This window comes from Gasterosteus aculeatus, chromosome 8, assembly GCF_964276395.1.
Source record: "Gasterosteus aculeatus chromosome 8, fGasAcu3.hap1.1, whole genome shotgun sequence".
Classification (NCBI taxonomy): domain Eukaryota; kingdom Metazoa; phylum Chordata; class Actinopteri; order Perciformes; family Gasterosteidae; genus Gasterosteus; species Gasterosteus aculeatus.
This window is the reverse complement of record NC_135695.1, coordinates 16,456,211-16,475,930: the sequence shown is the minus strand read 5'-3', so window position 1 is coordinate 16,475,930 and position 19,720 is coordinate 16,456,211. Positions and strand designations below refer to the sequence as shown.

Genomic DNA, 19,720 nt, shown 5'->3' with positions numbered 1-19,720 from the left:
TCCTCAAACAGACCTTTTAAAAGATAGATAGCGGGCCCTAATTACGTCACGCCCCCTCGCTGTTCCCCCCTCCGCCCCCGGTTCTTTTGGCATAAACGGACGCTGTCCTGTTTTCAACGTACCAGTTGACATTCATTGAAAGCGAAGCGCGCGCGCGGCTTATCGGAGCGCCCCCTTGCCCCCCCCCCCCGCAGCCCCGCAACCCCCCCACCCCACCCCACCCCCCTCACCGGACACATTGAGCAGCCCGGAGCGGTGACCGCGGAGGAGAAGAAAGAAGACGAAGAAGCGACGGCGCCCACCCCGCCCCCCTCCCCCCTCTCTCGCGGGACGAGGTCCATATCTGACGCATCCGCACCTTAATTCGCTGGAATCGCTCGGCTCCGGCGCGCCGGCTCGCGAGGAGTCCCCGCTAGTTCACGACTCGCGACGCGGCCGCACAAGCGACGTCACATAAGGCGAGTAACGGGACAGCGATGAGACGTTACGGCGTGGCGGCGCTCTAATCGCATGTGCTGGCTCGGGGCTCTGCGCTCGGAGAGGCGACGCGAACAGGCCGCGCGAGCGGAGTCCGTCCGTCGCATTTAAGGGCGATTTTATTCGAGCGGCTAGTTTAGCGAGGAAGCCGCATCCGATGCTCGCGCTTTCGCTCTCGTGCGCTTTTGAATTAGGGTTAGCTAGGCGGCTAACCGGGGTGCGCTGATGAGCCGCTGTGCGTGTGTCTGTGTGCGTAGCGGAATGATGATTAGAGGAAACCACCACCAGAGAGGCTCTAATGGCTCAAATTAATTATCAAACATATTTAATATTTTTGTTTTTGTTTTTTAATACAGCCTTGTCGCTGGTAGGACCCGATGGGCTCGTCTATCAATTATAAAAAAACTACCTTGCACGCGAGGAATGAGGCCCACGTCTTAATTTGGAAAACAAAGAATTAGGCTACTGAAGAGCGTAAGCTGGTTAGATAAGCTCGTTTTAGCAATTTTAGTCGCGCTAGCAAGCTGGTTCGAGGATTAGTGGTAGTAGCGTCTGGACCGCGCTGCTCCCCTCTGCCCCTCAATTGGAGTATTTTCTATTTGTTTTTCTTCTCCGTTTTCGGGTCCCACGTTGCCTGTCCGCGTTCGTGCGCAGCGCCACAATGAGCGGTCAAAGCGTGGACGCAGCAGCGCCGGCCGAAGTGGAGCCCATGCCGGCGTACTTGGACCTCATGAGCAGAGCCTCCACCGTGATGCTGGGCGCGTGGAGAGACTGTGGCTCCTGCGGTCTGGAGCTCTCCAAACGGACTCTCCTGGATAACGCGTACATCACCTGGACCGAAATCGCCCTGTTCCTCTTTAGCGCCTTTTTGTGGACGCAGGTCCGGCGGGGACTGACGGAGAGTCTGTTTCAGGTGGGTGACACGCAATCACAACACGTACCAATCCCCCCCCCCCTCCTCCCCACCTCCCATCCAGCTCCCTAAGGTTAACTTGCCGACACCCTTAATGAATGAGATTAGCAGCTCATGTCTCTAATTAGAGCCCCAGCGCTGCAGAAGTATGGCCCCTGTGCCCCCCCCACCTCTCAGGGGGGACTTGAGGCTCACTGAATGTGAGGTGGGGGGGGGGGGGGGGGGGGGGGGTAATACGTGTTAGCAAATATTAGATCTAGTGGTAGTTTGTTAGACAGAAAGCACTCACTTATCTATACTTGTGTTGGGCAAATATGTAGGCTGAACAGGTGTAACAAATACCTCATTCTAATATGTGTTATTACAACAATTTTTACCACAAATTATCAATAACCCCAGAGCTCAGTCTGTGCTCTGATCTATTGGACTCATGTTGCATTTGTGGCCTCCACCCATCTGAGATCCGAGTTCCTCCAGACCGTCGTTTCCGCCCGAGAGAGGCCTTTTCCACATGCAGTTAGCGTGTGGCTCGTCATTCGCCCACAATAGCGGTGGAGCTGGAGAGTCTGCACGTGGCGGATGCTGCAACGACGATGTAGCCTCATGTGTGTCGCCAGATGTGGCCCGAGAATGCCAAGAATGAGGCCTGTTTTGGCCTCACGTGTGTCTCTCGCTGTGTCTGCGTGTGACTTAATGACACCTATAGAACCATGTGGAATGCACCCCATCTAAGGGATGGCTACTATAAGGGCTTTTTTCAGGGAAATGAAGCGTCAGTCGGTGTTCCCTCTGTTGTGTAGTGCTACCTCCCTTACCATGGAGAGGATGGATTCAGTGTTAGATCAATGGGGCTGAGCTCCAAACATTTGGGGTTGTCTGAGAGTCCGACTACATCTAACATGTTATCTGAGCACAGCTGATTCCACCGACTGCAATAGTGCAGGATGCTGTCCCACTTGTGTAGCCTTGTTAAGACACATAATGCATTTAATACAGGACCCGTCAGTAATGACTGAGTAGTGTGGTATCATAGTGTTGAAGTACACAATATTTATGGGCTCTAATGCATATGCAACGTGAGCACAAAGAATGACAGCATAAACAATCCTGAGTACACACCCTTTATTAGATCCAGAGACTCCGAGCTAATGAAACCTTACAGACATCGATCGTGAGCTTAGACATCCGTGGACAAAGCGCTGTCAACCTCACGCTGTTGAAACGTGTAGGCTATGATGCAATCTGACGGACTGGAGAGGCGTGCACGCCGGCTCCTTCAACAAATATATCAAATATGGAATAACTCATTGAGAAGGACATGTATGGGTCAAGTGATGGAAAACTTAGGTTGAATGTTTTTTTGCGTTCTTTAGTATTAATGAAAATCAATTGAACATGAATGGTTTCTCAAGTCATTTCTCAAGCAAAAATGCCATTTTCTTTCTGATACTACATTAAGCAAACGATTAATCAAATGTAGTACTAGCAAATGAAACCAAAGTGAAAACAGTTTCTTGACTAAAATGTAGAAGTTGCTGTTGAATTTGAGTTCGCCACAAGATGTGATGAAAATGATAAGTTTCCTGTTTTGTTACCTGTAGCACTCGCTGTCTTTGGCCTGCTGCACTCTGCTGTCAGTTTCACCACCACGGCCACAGCCAAACCTTGTTATGATGTATAAATAGTGTGAGACTCTGGCCTCCCGGTCGAACCCGGTCTAACGCTAAAGAAAAGGATAAGGATGTTTAATCCTCAGTGTCCTCAAGCACACCACTAGACATAAGACCGTGGACGCATGCTCACTGGGCTGACTGGACTTCGGCTCCCATAAGCTAGGAAATCACAGACCTTTCTGTGCTCATATGAGCCCTTTGAGGGAAAACCAGGTTGCACATGGCGCCGTGGCCGCGTGTCGGGTACAAAGATGGCCCCCGTGAGCAGCACTGTGTGGTGGAGGGAGTTGTTTTCATCACGTTTCCCTTTTGGTTTGACTCTCGAGTGTACAAGCGAGAGAGGCTTCTACTGAGGTTTCATTTAGCACAGCTCCTTGATAAGCCACTTGGACTCTACAGTTACACATTAACGTTGTGTTCCATCACACTTTCCCGACTCATCCGTTTGGCCCTCGTGACACCGTCATGTCTCATTTAGGTTTTTTTAAAAGCTTGGCATTTACCTCAGTGAAATGACAACATTCCTCAGTCTGCTCTTATGAGCGGTCCTCCAAAGAAAACGTACCCCCGTAGTCTCCTGAATGTCATGTGACAGTGTGAAAGCAGCTGTCCTTCCTCTTTGTCTTTTTGACACACCATGTTTGTCTCTCTTTGCTTGTGTGCGTGTGAGGGGAAGAGGGGGGGGCAGACTACTGCAAAAAATCTTACGTTCTATATAACGGTGGGGGAAACACTGGGGTGAATGAGCACTGAAGGAGGAGACCGCTAGAAGGAAGGAAGCGATGGAGAAGTGGCATGCGAGGTTGCAGCTGAGGACGAGCTCGCTGACTCACCATGCAGCAACCAATCCGTGGCAGAATATTACTCACACCCGTGCATATCTGAGGGGGGAAAAAAAGATAAATAAGCTGTCTCACACACGCACACGCGGCTTCCTCCCAACTTTTGTATACAGCAGCATCAGAGGCCCAGAGACACAAGCTGCTCGGTGTCGACAACTAGCCAGGCCCGGTCAAACGCTAGCCGCAGCTGCAGCAGTTGATAACCACTCACATAAATGCCTCTCATCTCACACACACACACACACACACACACACACACACACACACACACACACACACACACACACACACACACACACAGGGGAGCAGTCACTCTACTCAGGGAGTAGAGCAACAGTTCGCTCGGCGTGTTGCAGAGCCCAGAGTTTTCCCCCCACCGGGCAAAGTAGCACCTCGTCCCCGGCCGGACGGTTCGACATGGTCCCACAAACCACAGATCCCAGATCACTTTACACAAAGCCTCGGCTCTTTGTTGTGCATTAGCGACGCGTAGCGAAACTTGATACTGGATTTGCGGTGACGGGGAAGTGCTTCCCATTCAGCCAAAAGTGCCCACTCGCGTGAAACCTGCTTGTAGTTTTGACACCGATTGCCAACAGTTGTTGTTATTAGTCCTGCCAGTTACATCCTCCTATTTACTATGTAGGAATTTACCATTATAGGGTTTTACACAAGCAGAACTTTCGCCATCACCTGACTTGTGATCTATTGCTCTGTGCACTTTAGTGTGTCATGTGTCATAAGTACAGAGCACTTATGGCTTCACAAAACGGTCAGCGCCGGTGTTTCCCACTCAGAGGTCGTTCTCCAATGAATCAATACGTGTCGCTGTATGCGCCTATATGAGTATAGTTATATCTATCATGTTTTTGTTTTGTGCGTTCAGATTATTTTTACAGTAGTTAGAAACTCTAGAAGAGTTTCCTTTTTGATTATTACAGCATCATATCCGTGTGTGTGTGTGTGTCTGTGAAAAGCTGAATGTGTGGTGGCTTTGTGGCCGTGTAGGGTCGGCTGAGGGTTGTTGAGGATTGTTCCAACCTGTAATGCACACAGCCTCAAGCTGTTAAGTTCAAATTTCTCACTGACGTATTGGGTGGCTTGCTTGTCAAGTTTAGCAGCGTTTTTTCCACGTCACCAGCATTTTAAGCAGTATTTTTCCATATATTTGCTATTTCAACGCATATTATTGTTTGCTAAGCTAGATACAATATATTGATTAACAATCTTTAAGTTTGTTGAATGAAAGTCAACTCTTAACACTGTTTCCACACAGCGCATGGAACAGGCAAATAGGAAAATGAAATTGTAAAACAAATTTATGGATTGTGTGTACATAATTATAAATGAACTGACTGATTGATTGTTAATTGGACACGGTTTAACATATTTCAAGATGAGGAAGCAGCACTGTTTTGACTCATCAATAGGTGGAATTGTTTGATGGTCCTCCATCAGCCAAAGAGAAGAGGTGGCAGCCTTCCTGTGTGTCCACAACTCCTCCATATTTAATGAAACCGCTTGCAGCCGACTCTTTCGCGCGCCACAATTGATTACGAGCCCGGTATTGGTTAAACGTGATTCCACTGAAGGTAGAAACCAGCAGGAGTGCTGGAATACTCTCTTACACGTTGAGTCACCGCCGTATCAGCCATATGTACCACCAGCAACAAAGTAGGATCATGAATCAGCTCTGTTTGCTGACCGTGAGTCTGACTGTCCTCTGGTCGACCGGAATGTGTTGTGAGGCCTTGCTGTGTCCAGCCTCTGGGTGCTCTTCCTCTTCCTCTTCCTCTTTCGCATCCAGACGGGTCGCACGGCGCCTCTCAGAGCTGTCATTAGACAAGAACACGTTGTCACTCATAGGCCTTGGCAGACGTCTCCGCTCGAACAAGGCTACTCTGTAACAGTGTGATGGAGCGCGGTGGTTGGAGGAGAGTTCATTTTGTCATCATCATGCAATTTGGGGTCCTTGTGTGCGTGCTCACAATCAGATAAGTTGCAATATGCTAAAAGTGATCAGAACAGTTTCCTGAAGCTTTCCTCTCTGTTTTTTTCTTTCTTTAATTCACCGTATCATTTTGGACTTCTCATCTGTTGTGTTCTGCCATTTTAAGTCAGTCCCCACCCACTTTGTCTGCATAACCACGTAGATAATTAGCCCAGACTTGAAGGTTGAGAGGAGGACTTTAAGGGGAACTTGCTCACTAACTGTGAATACAGAGGTTACTGTAACGACTGTAGCCGAGGTGTGACTCAGAGATCCCACACAGAACATAGTGTCTTGTCACACCCCGAAATACCCCAGTAGAAATTACATTTTGGAATGATAGACATCTTTAAGTGTTTAAAGCTTGTTTGTGGACATTGTGTAAGAGGCAGTGATCAACCGTGTACAGGACTTTAAAAGTCACGCAAGGCACTTTGGAGATGGAAACACGTGTCAATATGAATGAAAGCTAAAATACATACATTTGATTGACCGCACAGGACTTTTTCCCGGATGTGTAGTTATACCACAGAACCCAGTAATGTGGGTTCTACCATCTCTAATCCATAACTGAAGCAATAACCTGACCTTAATCCAGACATCCCACCCTCAGTTACCTCCATAAGACTGTTGATAAGGACCAGAGAGGCCACTCATTGCCAAACTACGTGTGTGTGTCTGTGTGTGTGTGTGTGTGTGTGTGTGTGTGTGTGTGACCTTACTGGCAGGTTTCCAGACTAGCCAGATTTATATTTATTAATCAGCTCCATATGGTGTCAAGCGAGATATGCCTTTATGTTAGAAACATTATGGAAATCTGTGACTTTGCCATGTAAATATTTAAAAATGACTATAGTCATTAATGCCACGTAATTTCCCTCGTCTTTACCAGTCAACTGTCTGTCTATGGGAGCGTTTCCAGATAGCGTCTGTGGGTGGATGATTGCCTCATGACCCACGCGGGCCTGTTGAAGTCACACACTTGCATTTAAACCCCCACACACACAGTCTCTCTATAGTATGGCTAGTGCATTATAAATGTCAGCCATATGTCCTCTAGCTGTCAGTTTGGACAGGAACCAGCTTGAGTGTATCTTAACACTTCTCTTGAGACCATTTCTTCACTCTCATTCTGTAGCTTTAGCAAATATAAAGGTGATACATTTTATTGTACACAAACATGTTTTTCAGCAGCTTTATAAAATGCGTACTCTTCAGTTTGGAAGACACAAATAAAAACCATACGACCAAACATCACAAGCCTTATGCTCACGGGAAAGTAAAAGGAATTGTATGTACAATTGCATCTAATAAAAAGCTCACTCTGGAGCTACGTAAGTGTTCCAGTGTTTCTCTGCTTATTTTGATTTTAACACGTTTGCATGATACATATTCATTTTTGTCAAAAGTCCTGCTCTCTATCATGTATGCATTTATTGCATTATGATTAGGAACATTCATTTTCACTTTGCTTCAGTGTGAATGAAGTGGATCAGATCTGCCCAGCCAGCGTTCCTTGTCGCCTCTCCTGCTCTAATGTATCTAATGTAGCTTTAGCCTTTCTGGTCACTGCTGTAGCCCCCACTAAATAATGTATACCCCTCTTACTGACTGCTTTATAATGCAATAATACAATGTAGACTCCTGAATAAATAGCAAACGGAAAAGGGGTTGGCATTAAGACTCAGCAATGTTCAGTGAAGTATGTGAGGAAATATTCATGAGAAGCTGCTGGATGAAGAAATAAAAGAAGCCCCATCTCATTTAAGAGTATAAACAATATGTGTTATTCGTAAGGCTCACACAGCATAATTAGTTGATGACTTCCTTTGCAGTGCCAAAGATCAGAACTAAATTAGATAAAGACCTTTTATGCTTCATAATATTTGAATTCTGTAGGAAAGTAATATAAGATGATGTTATGGAGAAAACGTGCTGTGTTCCTATGTTCCTCTGAATATGTGATAGTAGTAGTATATTTAACCTTCATTTCTTGAAATTATTTTACCACAATGCTTCAGAGGTTACAGTAGTTAAAGAACCAATTATGGCATTAATACCTCCACTGTCCACTGGGATCAACCAAGAGGCGATACCTCCTTTGTACAGGTACTCCTGCTCTCGGATCTCCGCATTGTGACACATTAGAGGGGAATCATATCTAGGCTCTCACACACACAAGACATCTATATATATATTTATACAGGAACTGAAACCACTGCGGCTTTTAGTTAGCCTAAAATAAGAAATGATTCTCAGATAAGTTAATGTAAGTAGCAGTTGCCATAGCAATCGATTTAGTGCAGTTTCTATGGCTTAAATGTTGTTTTTCATAGGATTGAAGATGTTTTGCAATTAAGCAAAAATCCGCCTTCGCCCCAGTAACTTGTATTTGCATCATATCATTTTGCATCACGGTGCTTAGCTTGTCATGGCATTTAAAGTGTTTTTCCAGCTGAACTATGTTCATAGCTATAACTTACTCGCAGACACACGCACACACACGCACGTATACAGGTAAACGCGGACATACTGTCACTACAGTATTTTAGGTTTTTGCTATATTCATGTTGCTTACCTCATGTTTGCCTTTTGACTCCATGTTACATTATATTACATTACAGGTCATTTAGCTGAAGCTTTTTTCCAAAGTGACTTACATTGCATTTTTCCCCGGGAAGCATGTTTTCTATCTGCTTCTAATGCTTACTGTTGTGAGATTCATTTTATAAACCCAAAGAGGAGTTTTATTAGTGTTTCTGCTGCTTGGTCCCATTGAGTAAATAAAAATAATCCAAAATGAAAATCCGTAGCCACAGACATAAACGCCACTCATGTCATAAATTGAGATTAATTCACTCACTGGTGGACGCTATCTGCTACGTCCAGTCACGTTTGTGCAAATGAGTTTGCTCAGTCGCTAATCATGTGTTTTTATTCAAATGAGGTTGAGCCAGTTGAGCCAGGCTCTTGGTTTAACACCAGTATTCCAGCATAGCAGAGGCCACCTGGAGCTGTGATTCAATCATTGTCAATCATTTAAACCATCTGGTACCTTCACCTGAAGGGTGAAGTACATTGTAGATTATTTCTGTGTGCACGCATATGTTCTTATTTGTACGTGTGTCTGTTCCTTCTTGATGTGATTAGATCAACGAGTGTCTCTACTACGACACTTGGATGCGTCATAGAACGTCTGTAGTCAATTCCTTGTATTGCGCCACATACACATTTAAACAGCTGACGTGGGATTAAGAACGGGGAGGTTTTTCTTCATGGATACCTAGTTAAATCCAAGATTATTCTCTCTCTCCAGACACATATTCTGTTTTGCTTTCGGTACACTAGATGTGTAATGAAGGAGATAAAATGACAGAAACGTCTAGAAGGACACCACTGATGATGTAAATTATTCAACCCAAATAAATAGTCTAAAACTCTGGCCATCAATCGGATTATCCTTTGTTAATCCTATTGGTCCAAAGTCTGGTAAAAGACGTAGAAAAACAGGGGGAATCAAGGATTCAAAGGGACACGGAGACGGACACGCTGGCGGCAGATTAACCAAAGAGATCGAAGGTCTGGAAGAGTGGCAACGAAAGATTGGACCTCGTTGAAGAGGCCCTCACACGGACCAGCGTCCTCACTCACTGGCCCCCGTTGTCGTTATCTCGTTACGCAACAGGCCAGTAGAGTCCATTCACCCTCTCTCATCACTTGCTTTGGGGAAGGGCTGAGGGGGGGGGGGCTGAGAACTGTTACAGCGGAGGGGGAAATGGAGGGCGATAGGGTGCAGCTGCAGTCTGACAGGGAAAAGAGCGGACGAGGGAGGGCTGTAGTGCAGGAGAGAGAGATGCCACACTGCAGGTCTCTGCCAGCATCCCTGCATGGTTGCCATGAGAACCATTTATTTGTCATCGTCCCTTTCCTGTCGTACACGCTCTCTGGTTTTCTTCCGTTTCCTTCTCTGTAGCAAGAAGACCGGTTAGGAGTATTTCAGAGAGAGAGAGAGAGAGAGAGAGAGAAAGGGAGAAGCTGTTGAATGGTCGCAGGTCCCAGCTGAGTGTAATTCAAGGCCCTGTCATTTATACGTCAGAGGACGAGTGGATTATCTCAGTGTCCTTGATCCACTACAGTCCTTCGTAGGCTGGCACAGAAAACTAAAGGGCCGGTTATGGAGTGGGTGGGCAGAACCTACTACAGAGCAACTATGATGGAGCTATTGGCAGTGTGTTACGCAATCACCCAAAATCTGCATTTAAAACAAAAAGAATTGTCACTGTTGTGTGATTATGCTGGTTTAGGGGCCATGGCCAGAGTACCAGCTTTGTCCAAAATCAGTCAATAAGTAGAAACAATTTCCCCAACAAATGCCAGTGAGTGACCTCAAAGACGGCTAACACATATTGTCGGGTCGCGCCACTGTTTTTTCTCCACAAGAAAAGGCTTTGTGGGAAGTATTAACTGTTCTAAACAAGTGTTAGCAACAAGTTTTAAACGGTACAATTTGACGTGTTAGCTCTGTAGTGTACGCTGGGTGATAACTCGGGACCAGCACCATTAAAAAATGCATGTGCCTACAGATTCGTAGAGGAAATGCGATCCTGGGACTGCAGTTTGAGTAACGGATCCATGAGTTTGAAAGCTCATCAGACACCAAAAGAGCGGTGTGTGTTACTGCGCAGACGGACCCGACAACCCCGCGGAGTTATCGGGTCCGTTATTCTTGTGTTATTGCCACATACAGTGATATGCAGTTATATGGATAAACGACAGAGCTAAGATGTAATCTACCTTATTAATCGCCGTAATCGCCCACAACAATGACACTGTCAAATTTGGCACGGACGGCGTTTTAGTGATACCAGCAGGAGTGAAAGGGAAGAAGAACATAGAGTCGGATAGAATAGATATGGATATGGGGGCATTAGTAAGGGATTACCTGAGTAACCTAGTAGCTGCTGCGTCGTGGCTGGTGTCCCTGCAGTAACCTCTATGCGCCGCTAGTGTGACTCAGCCTGCGTGAGTGTGCGTAGGTACGTTGTTGTCTACTGGAGGGGGTGATGTGGTGGAAGACGATGGGGGGGGGGGGCGTGTGCTGACAGCTGGCCTCCACAAATAAATGTTGCAGGCAGGGGGGAGACACAGGGGAAGGGAAAGACAGAGCGAGTGAGCTGGGAAGAGCAAGAAATAAAGGGGGAGGGGGGAGGAAGAGGATGGGAGGCAGAGGGAGGGAGGGCTAACAGAGATGTACTGAGTGTCCTGAGACCCCGGTCATGAATTTCCAGGCACGTACCACATGTCCCCGCGGTCTCGGCCAATCAGCAGCCGCGTCGGCGATTACGTGTGTCGTGACATGAGGAGTTTTTCTGCCGCTGCATTTTTATCTCACATCAGTGTTGCCCCCTCAGCTTCCTGCCCTGTCTCGTTTTAACTGTGCGACGCAGTGACTCAAGCGCAGGAAGCGGCAGAGGGAGGGACAGGACCAGTAGAGTGAGGCAGAAAGAATGTGAGATCAATGTAACAAGATAAGCTATCTTATCTTATAATGAAAAACTGTAACAGGTGTCTTTTTTTTGTTGACTTTTTTGAGAAGGCAACTGTCTGTTAGTTTGTCATGCAGTCGGTCACTAAACCCTGTCGTATCACATGCTGGAGGCTGGCTGCTTAGTAACAACGGACTGTATCACTGACCCCGGCAACTTTCACTTTCCTGCCTCCTGTTACACCATTTCATTGCCTTCCAAAGTTGTGTGTGGGGGGGGGTTTGGTTTCCTGTCTTGGCAGGGCAAAGACACACTGAACACCTGTCCGTCTCACTACTTAGCTGATGCACCTGTCTCACCTATGGCGGCGTTTCTGCCGCTACATAATGGGCTGAAGAAAGGGAGAAAATGGGAGGCAGAAGGTGGGGAGTGAGGGAGCAGCAAGATAAGGGAGGTGACAAGTAGGGGGTGGGTAGATGACACAGCTCCACCAGTGACTAGGTGGAGTTTTCATGTTATCAGGCGGCTATCAGGATGTCGGCGGCCTTCTTTTTCTGCTTCCTCTTATTTCTGCTTGCGTACCAAACCAAAAGCAGACGTGGGACCGGGGACGATGGCCACATGGTGATGATGCTGTACGCGTGTGTGTGACGAGAGCGACACAAAGAGAGGAAGAGAGCGTATGCATACGGGTTGCTTCTGAGAATCATGTTATTCTCCTAACGTGCATAGGACTCGCCAACAGATCTAATCAGCCTGAGACAAATTGGTTTAAACTGTGTGCACAGTGATGGAAGCGTATTTGAAGTGATGCATAGTTGTTGTAACTATTTATTATAAAAACAATGCACTCTTGACGTCTTCATTCTTACGGCCATTTGTTTTCTGCAGTCTGTGTTTATTAGTTCAGAAAAATGTGCTTACAATTGTTGCAACAATTACGATCACACACTAAAATATTCAAGCCTTTGCAAACAAACCCTCAGCCTTTACATCATGGAACAACATAAACGCTTCTTCCCACTGAAACAAAAGAGACCAAAGGCTCTCGGCTCCGAAGCCACAACACTGCATTAACGGACCGCACGGAATCCGTGCGCGTATATTGGATTAAGAGCTGTAAATTGGCGTTCACCATTCCGTAAAAGGACACCATCTAAACAAACCAGTAATGGTGCACAAAGGGCCTTTGCACGTGTGAAGAGGCGGCTGAATTCATCTGGTGACTTCCTCAACCTCCGTGTGACTGTGTGCGTCTCCTCTGCTCCGCCCCTGCAGCCTCTAGCACAGTGGTGCAGGCTGCTGCCCAAAGATGCTGCCAAGATGCCGGAGAGTGCGTGGAAGCTGGTCTTCTACACCATGTCGTGGTCATACAGCACCTACCTGCTCTTCTTCACCTCCTACTCCTTTTTCCATGACCCGCCGTCTGTCTTCTACAGTAAGATGCGCAGCAGCGTGAACAGATTTCAATGTTTTTGGAATGTCTTTTGAGATTCACTGAATGACTGCTTTTAATATGCAATATTAAATATGAACCTCAGAAAAAAAACATTAAATTGAGAAAGGGGAAATAAATAGGGGGAAAAAAGAGAAGAAATAAAATACCATTAATGGAAAATAGAGCAAAGCGTTAATAGATACACAGTAGGTGTTAATTGTACTTAACGGATGACTATCACTGCGTTGCTAATGATCTTTTACGGTCGGACGTGGAGGTGTCCGGGCTCCGGGCCGAACTCCATCCCTCTGAGTGGAGACAGCAAACGCTGGTTGACAGCGCCAGGTTCATCTTTAACAGCTGCATCACCTCTTATAGCCGCCAGCCTGAGATGTGCATAGAAGCACTTTGCTGTCATGTGACTAAGAGAGAGACAGACAGAGACAGACAGATGTGAAAGCTAAAAAGAGAAGAATTGTATTTGTACAATTAGGGTGAAATAACACAGGGGCAGAAGCGGGGAGGGATTCTGAGGGGAGGGGGGGCTTTTCGGTTCCCATGCCTCCCTTTGGCAGCTCTTCTTATGTGATCCATCTAACAGCCTTCTCCTCAATGTTTAATGACAGAAGGTCCAATCAATAAACATTACGGCCCAATTGTAACCCCATCCCACCGGAGACAAACCTTACTCAAACATTAGAGGAAAAAGTTTCCGTCCAACATCCGATAGCCCGCCGAGCAGCTTCAACGTGCGTTTGTCATGTTTTGCCTGTGGTACTTTAGAAACCCTCTCTTATTCCCCCGAGCTTAAACCCGATCCCTCCGGCCTGCTTCACATACTAACTGACCCAGCTGACCCGGAAGTATTCATCATCTACCCGACAGGAATCCTCTGGATGCCTTTACATTCAAAGATACATATGTTTGATTAAAGTTTCGACAGACCTAATAGTGAAATGGAGAAAAAGCAGCAATCCTTAATCGGCCTGTAACTCTGTTGTCTCTCCTTCCCGCCTGCTACCTCCAGACTGGCAGAGCGGCATGTCAGTGCCTGCAGACATCGCCATAGCCTACCTGATCCAGGGCAGCTTCTACGGTCACTCCATCTACGCTACAGTCTACATGGACGCGTGGAGGAAGGACTCGGCCGTAATGGTGGTGCACCACATCATCACGCTAGCACTCATCAGCTTCTCCTACGCCTTCAGGTACTCGTTCAATTCGTCAATTCTTCTGACTCTTCTAATCGTGTCCTAGCGATCACTTTATGTCGGATTATCACATTAAGCCACGGGACTGATGCGATGAGTATTTCCTGAGACGGATGGAACAGTGGTCATTGTAGGGCCATCAACATGCAACCCAAAGAGCCCCCGAAATGAATCCCTAAACAAAATCGTACTTATTTTTAGAAAAGATTTAGCTTTTTGTACTTAAAAAAGCTAAATCTTGAAATAAAATAAAATGAAATCGTCAAATGAAACCGCCCCGCAGATACCACAACGTGGGGATCCTGGTGTTGTTCCTCCACGACATCAACGACATCCAGCTGGAGTTCACCAAGCTCAACATCTACATGAAGTCCCGAGGTGGAGGCTATCACCTGCTCAACGACGTGCTGTCCAACATGGGCTCCGTCAGCTTCAGCATCACCTGGTGAGGCTCAACAAACACTCTCCCCCCACCCACTGTTATTATTATTATTATTTGTCTGTCGCTCCTGGAGATACTGAAGATAGCTCGAACATGCATTTCAATCTCTGCTTTCTATCGTGTTCTCTCAGGTTCTGGTTCCGTCTGTACTGGTTCCCTCTTAAAGTGCTGTACGCCACATGTGTGTCCAGCCTTCAGTCCGTCCCCAACATCCCCTTCTACTTCTTCTTCAACACGCTCCTCCTGGCTCTGCTGCTCATGAACATCTACTGGTTCTTGGTAGGCACACACGGGTTTATCAGTTCAAACCCAGAAGTAATGTATTATTTCGAGTCGAGTGTTTGTGTTGACTGCAATGAAATCATCTGTGTGTTTCTTGTCCCTTCTCCCCTGTCTTGTGTAGTTCATTGTGGTTTTTGTAGTGAAAGTGCTAAAGATGAAAGAGGTGAACGACGTCAGGGAGTACGAGGACGAGGACGGCAGCAAGGCGGCATCCGGACTGCACAGAGAACCTCGGGCAGAAAACAGCGATGGGGATGCTGGACATCACATCTCTGCCCAGGGGTGAGCTAACTGCATTGCACCTTGTCTTTTAATCTGCCAGAGGCCGAGGCTCCGAGGGGATTTATAACACCAGATGGCAGGTTTTTTTTACTGTAAATGTTGAGTTTGAAACCAAACCTCTGGTTTACGGTTCCATTTGTGGAACTTCCACATCAATGAATCTTTACTTGAAAGACTTGAGCCACTGTAAAGTGAAGACCTCATACAGTGCAGACTTTTACGTCAGCGTTGCTTGTAATGCCACCGGACAGAGGACTGGGATATTGAAAAACAAACATTTTAGCCTTTTAGACAGGTGTATTCTGAGGAAACAAGAATACAAGCAGGAGTCATGGCATTCCTTCAGGAATTGACTATCAATGGTAATGTGATGACTTTGTTACCACTTACATACTTCCATGCTGTAAGATGCTATACATAGCATAGCATTAAAGGACTCTCTGTGTCCTTTTTTAAACGCATCACAATCTCCTCTGATGTAAGAATGCAGACTCAACACCTGGAGCGATAGTGAGCTAACAAGAATTTGTCAACGTGACTAAAGCCAAAGTATATCGGTTCGTGCCTTTATCTGAACTTCCTGGTTCATCCGTCTTTATCTGGCGAGCTGCCTTTACCCTCCCGGCCGTCATGTGTAGCTCTGTCATCTGCTGCTGATTATTGTGGCAGCCTTTGACCCCTGACACTCTGAAAACGTCGATACAATCGACTCCCGCGTTCACGGAAAGAGAACCACGCTGTGCTCTCCGCCGTGTCGCCGAGCAATCCCAACGAACCCACGACCCAACCAGACGCTCTTCTGGAAAGAGCAGATCTCCCCCTGAGCTAGATGAACTAGCGGTGCTCCCTGGTAGATAGGATCAAAGAGCCCGAGGGCCATATGGAGATGTGATCATGGGAGTGATTATGTGGCACTCCTTATCTGCCCGGCCTTGACTACTGCTGATATCCTCTCTTCGTGCTAAATGCCTCCCACTCGATCACCTTACCTGACAGGCTTATTCTCCTGTCCTGTGCTTCGCTCTCTCAGTTCGTTGACTCTCCCTCGTGTGTCTCTCTATCTCTCTCTCCTCCCAGGAAGCCGGTGCAGAATGGGGTCACCAAAGAGAAGCGCCTATAACAGGCTCTCCGTCGCCACCACCTGGCACTGGGCTACAAGTGCAGGACCAGACGCCCTCGTTGGGCGGCTCACGTTTAAAAAAAAAAACAACGTGGCTGCAGGCGAGAGTGTCACGGAAAGAAAAAAGGGAGGAAAATAGAAAGTGGGGTTGCAATGGGTTTTTACTCTTTTTTCCATTTGTCTTAGAACATTTTATTTCATCACTGTCATTTCGTTTTTGTTTTTATTAGAGCGCTGTGAATGTTATTTCAGGTGACTTTTCTTTTGGTCTTATTGTTGCAAACTTTAAATTTTGATAGATTCCGTAGGAACAGAAACCAGTTTGGATTTTTGAGTTGGACTGTGATTTTCTCGTACGGTAGTAGAGGGGCGTCCTGGCCGTGAGCAGCACTGCTGTGCCCAGACACGGAGCCTTTTAAAGGCCTGTCCGGGTTCTGTAGACATTTTAGACCCATAGTAACCTTTAGCGACCTGGTAAACAAGCAGTTGTGTGCTAGTTGTTTGACGAATTCCTTGTCTCCTTTAAACCACCGCAGGAGAAACGGCAAAAAAAAGAAAAATCATGATTCAAAAGGGAACCGTTGCGTTGTCAGCATTCTCAGTATCCTTTCCCACGGCTGCGAAGAGGCATCTCTGGCACTACAAGCTGCCGTTTTACCACACGTATTGATTTTCATATCATTGCACAAATGAGTGGCGGTGACCACACAGCTCTGGCGTCCATTAGTATGAATCGAAAAGCCACATTGGTGTGTGTAGGAATGTGTGTGTTAGATGTTTCAGGATGGATGTAGCTGGATCTTTAAAATCCGTCACAACATTTCACCTCTTAGTTTTTTTTTAGTTTTTTTTTTTACATGTTATCTTTAAATGTTATCTTGTACTGATGATCAAGAGGCATTGAAAATATTTAATTGTAGGGAAAAAGCGTTTTATTCCTATTATTCTGTCTTTTCCTACGTGTGTTTGCAAAGCATCTGTTGCTGCACTGACATGAAGGCGTACAAGCTGGTTGCTGGTTTGATGACAGCAAATAGCTGAAATTGATTGACTGGGTTTCAGTATCATCCTCATTACTTGATTCGTTGAAATAATATGGGTTTGATTAACATTTATAACCATTTTGCGTGTGTTGGCGGCTATCGGGTTCGTAGACAATTGGAACAATAGCCCAGGACTTGTGTAAAGATAAAGATTAGTCGTATGGAAAAAATAATAATGTATGCACACATTGTGATATTCAGGATTGCATGACATTGAATGATTTTGGAAATATGCTATGAATTTGTCCTCCAAGCAATGAAGAAGAAAAAAAATCCTCTAGCAATGTAATCATAATGTCTTTATTAATGTCTAAAAATCATGATGAACTATTTTTTTGAAGCAGCAGTAACCACTGAACACACATAACGTTGGCTGACACGCACACACACACAAACCAGTGTGAGATACAATCTCCGTGGCATTTAGACGTGTCCATTTTAAGATGTACTTCAGACACGCATTAAAAGATCAGATTATCTCGTTATCTCTGGAAATCCCGCTCATCGGGATATCTGTAATTCCAAAACATTCAAATTAGACTACAGCAAAAGGTTTTTTCCCTTCAATCCAGGAGTTACTCTGGATCCAACTCATTTGTGTGTGTGTGTGTGTGTTAGTGGAAACATCTGTTGCACCTGTATAAAAAAGGGGATATTTCTATTCTTCCTATCTTCTCGATCAACTTCAAGCTGTGTTTGGATGAACAGCATGCTTGTGCTGCTGGAGCGGGCCGCAGATGTCGCGCTGCTTTAGTTTTAATCTGTTTGTCTTCCACGATCCCCAAATCCGCACATGAGGGGAGTTACAAATAACTTTTAATTTTATATCAAACTTTCACTTTTATTGCTGTATTTTAGATTATCATCGTTGATATTTTGTTTTCTTTTTTGGAATTGCTGCTGTCTTTTTTTCTCTGAGAACACTGTTGGTATTCCAGTCTTGTTTTTTTCCTGCTGTATACAAGTCGGAAAGTGTGTTTTTGTTCCTCTACATTACAAACATCCGGCTTTGGTCTCAACTCTCTTCCCTTTAGTCTGAATTCAGGCTCACCTTCATTTTGCTGGTCAAGACGCAGCAGCGCTGAAGAGGAACACGGTTGCTGTGTGTAACGGATCAGACATCGGTGTTCTGGCACGAGGAGACCTCTGAGGTCTCGACGGCTCGGCTAGATGAGACGATGATTTGGTGTCGGATGACAGGAGCAAAGTCTGCAGTAAACCCACAAAGACCTGTGATTAGGATTCGATGTGACTCATACCTCTAGTCTGGTACGGTTCTGTGTGCGAAACCAGCACCTTTCCATCTCTGCCCAACTGTGTCACGCTGCTGTGCTGCATAGTCCTGGGATGTGTTGGACGAGCACCTTCGAGGGGCGGGCGATGTGACGAAATAACAGCATAATACAGTATTTATTTTCCCTAAAATTCCACAAGGGGTTGTATGGATAATTGGATTTTGTAATTAGTCATTTACTTTGATGGATTCGCCAAAAGCAGCCGCAGCAACCACCAGGTGTGGATTAGATAGGAATCGATAAAACACGTTATAAATCCGACACATGTGAATTACATTGTAACCGTGTCGCACAACCCTAACTGCTATGCAGACAAATCTGAAATTGAAATCTTTGTATTTATTTAGCGGATTCTTATTTAAACGTCCAAAATGTTGGAAAGACGTCGCCCCGTGAAGCTCAGTTCAGTCGGACAACTTGTTGGCGCACAGTCGATACCTGGTGTCCAGCGTCTGACCGCCTCCCTTTTCCATTTGAATGAACTAACGTCAGCCGAGAGGAGACCAGGGAGTGACGACAAAGCGATCAGGGCACAAGGGAGCCGCCGCAGCTCAGAGTGGACGAGTCTGATCTCGTCAATCCTTTATTTTCAAACTTTAGGTGGGGGAGACGATAGAAGTAGTCGGCCTCAAAGCGTGCAAGAACGTCCCAACCACATTTTGGACTTTGTCAGCGGTGAGAAGTGTTTGCAAACTGAGCATCACCGGCCATGCGTTGGGTGTTCTGTTCTGAATATGACTCGCAGGCTTCGCCTCCATTATGACACAAAGTATTTTCATTGAGTGCTTTGATTGTGCCAAAATGTCCATCCAAATTACTAGAAGTGTTTGTGGGAGCTGGTGACGAGCACGTAGGAGCGCTGGTAGAGTGACGGGCTGAAAAGGCCCTGCTGGTATTTCTTCTAAATTGCACTGTAATTTATTAATATTATTGTTCACTACGAAATTAGAAAAGGGAAAAGGGAGAATTTGGGAATTTTTATGACTTTCTGCAGAGGAGAAATTGAACTAAAACATGTTAAAGTGGATTTTGTGACATATTTGCTGGATTATTGAATCATTGTAATTGGCACAAGTTGACAACTTTGTTATTGATTGCTTTCTGAATCGGACCACCTGATTGAAGACCTTTCTCTTTTGAAATGCTATTTTAATACCATTCAGCCAATGTTATAGTTTCATTTTTTCCCATAAAATAAAACCAAACATGTCAGTAAATAAAAGTCG

General features: G+C 45.8%; 1 protein-coding gene across 1 annotated transcript; it reads left to right on the top strand.

Moving 5' to 3' along the window:
• Positions 1 to 70: 70 nt before the first annotated feature.
• cers1 (ceramide synthase 1) lies at positions 71 to 19,716 on the top strand. The gene is made up of 7 exons (XM_040184550.2): positions 71 to 1,390; positions 12,660 to 12,819; positions 13,847 to 14,027; positions 14,314 to 14,475; positions 14,604 to 14,751; positions 14,876 to 15,036; positions 16,114 to 19,716. The coding sequence occupies exons 1-7, from the start codon at positions 1,139 to 1,141 to the stop codon at positions 16,154 to 16,156; spliced, it is 1,107 nt and encodes a 368-aa protein (XP_040040484.1). The 5' UTR covers positions 71 to 1,138; the 3' UTR covers positions 16,157 to 19,716.
• Positions 19,717 to 19,720: the final 4 nt, after the last annotated feature.

What these genes read in the sequence shown, in the direction of transcription:
- cers1 (XM_040184550.2), top strand. Translation starts at nt 1,139, where the DNA reads ATGAGCGGTCAAAGCGTGGACGCAGCAGCGCCGGCCGAAGTGGAGCCC. An exon ending in AGCTTCTCCTACGCCTTCAG is followed by an intron (nt 14,028 to 14,313) that starts GTACTCGTTCAA and finishes ACCGCCCCGCAG; the next exon opens with ATACCACAACGTGGGGATCC. An exon ending in TGAACATCTACTGGTTCTTG is followed by an intron (nt 14,752 to 14,875) that starts GTAGGCACACAC and finishes TGTCTTGTGTAG; the next exon opens with TTCATTGTGGTTTTTGTAGT.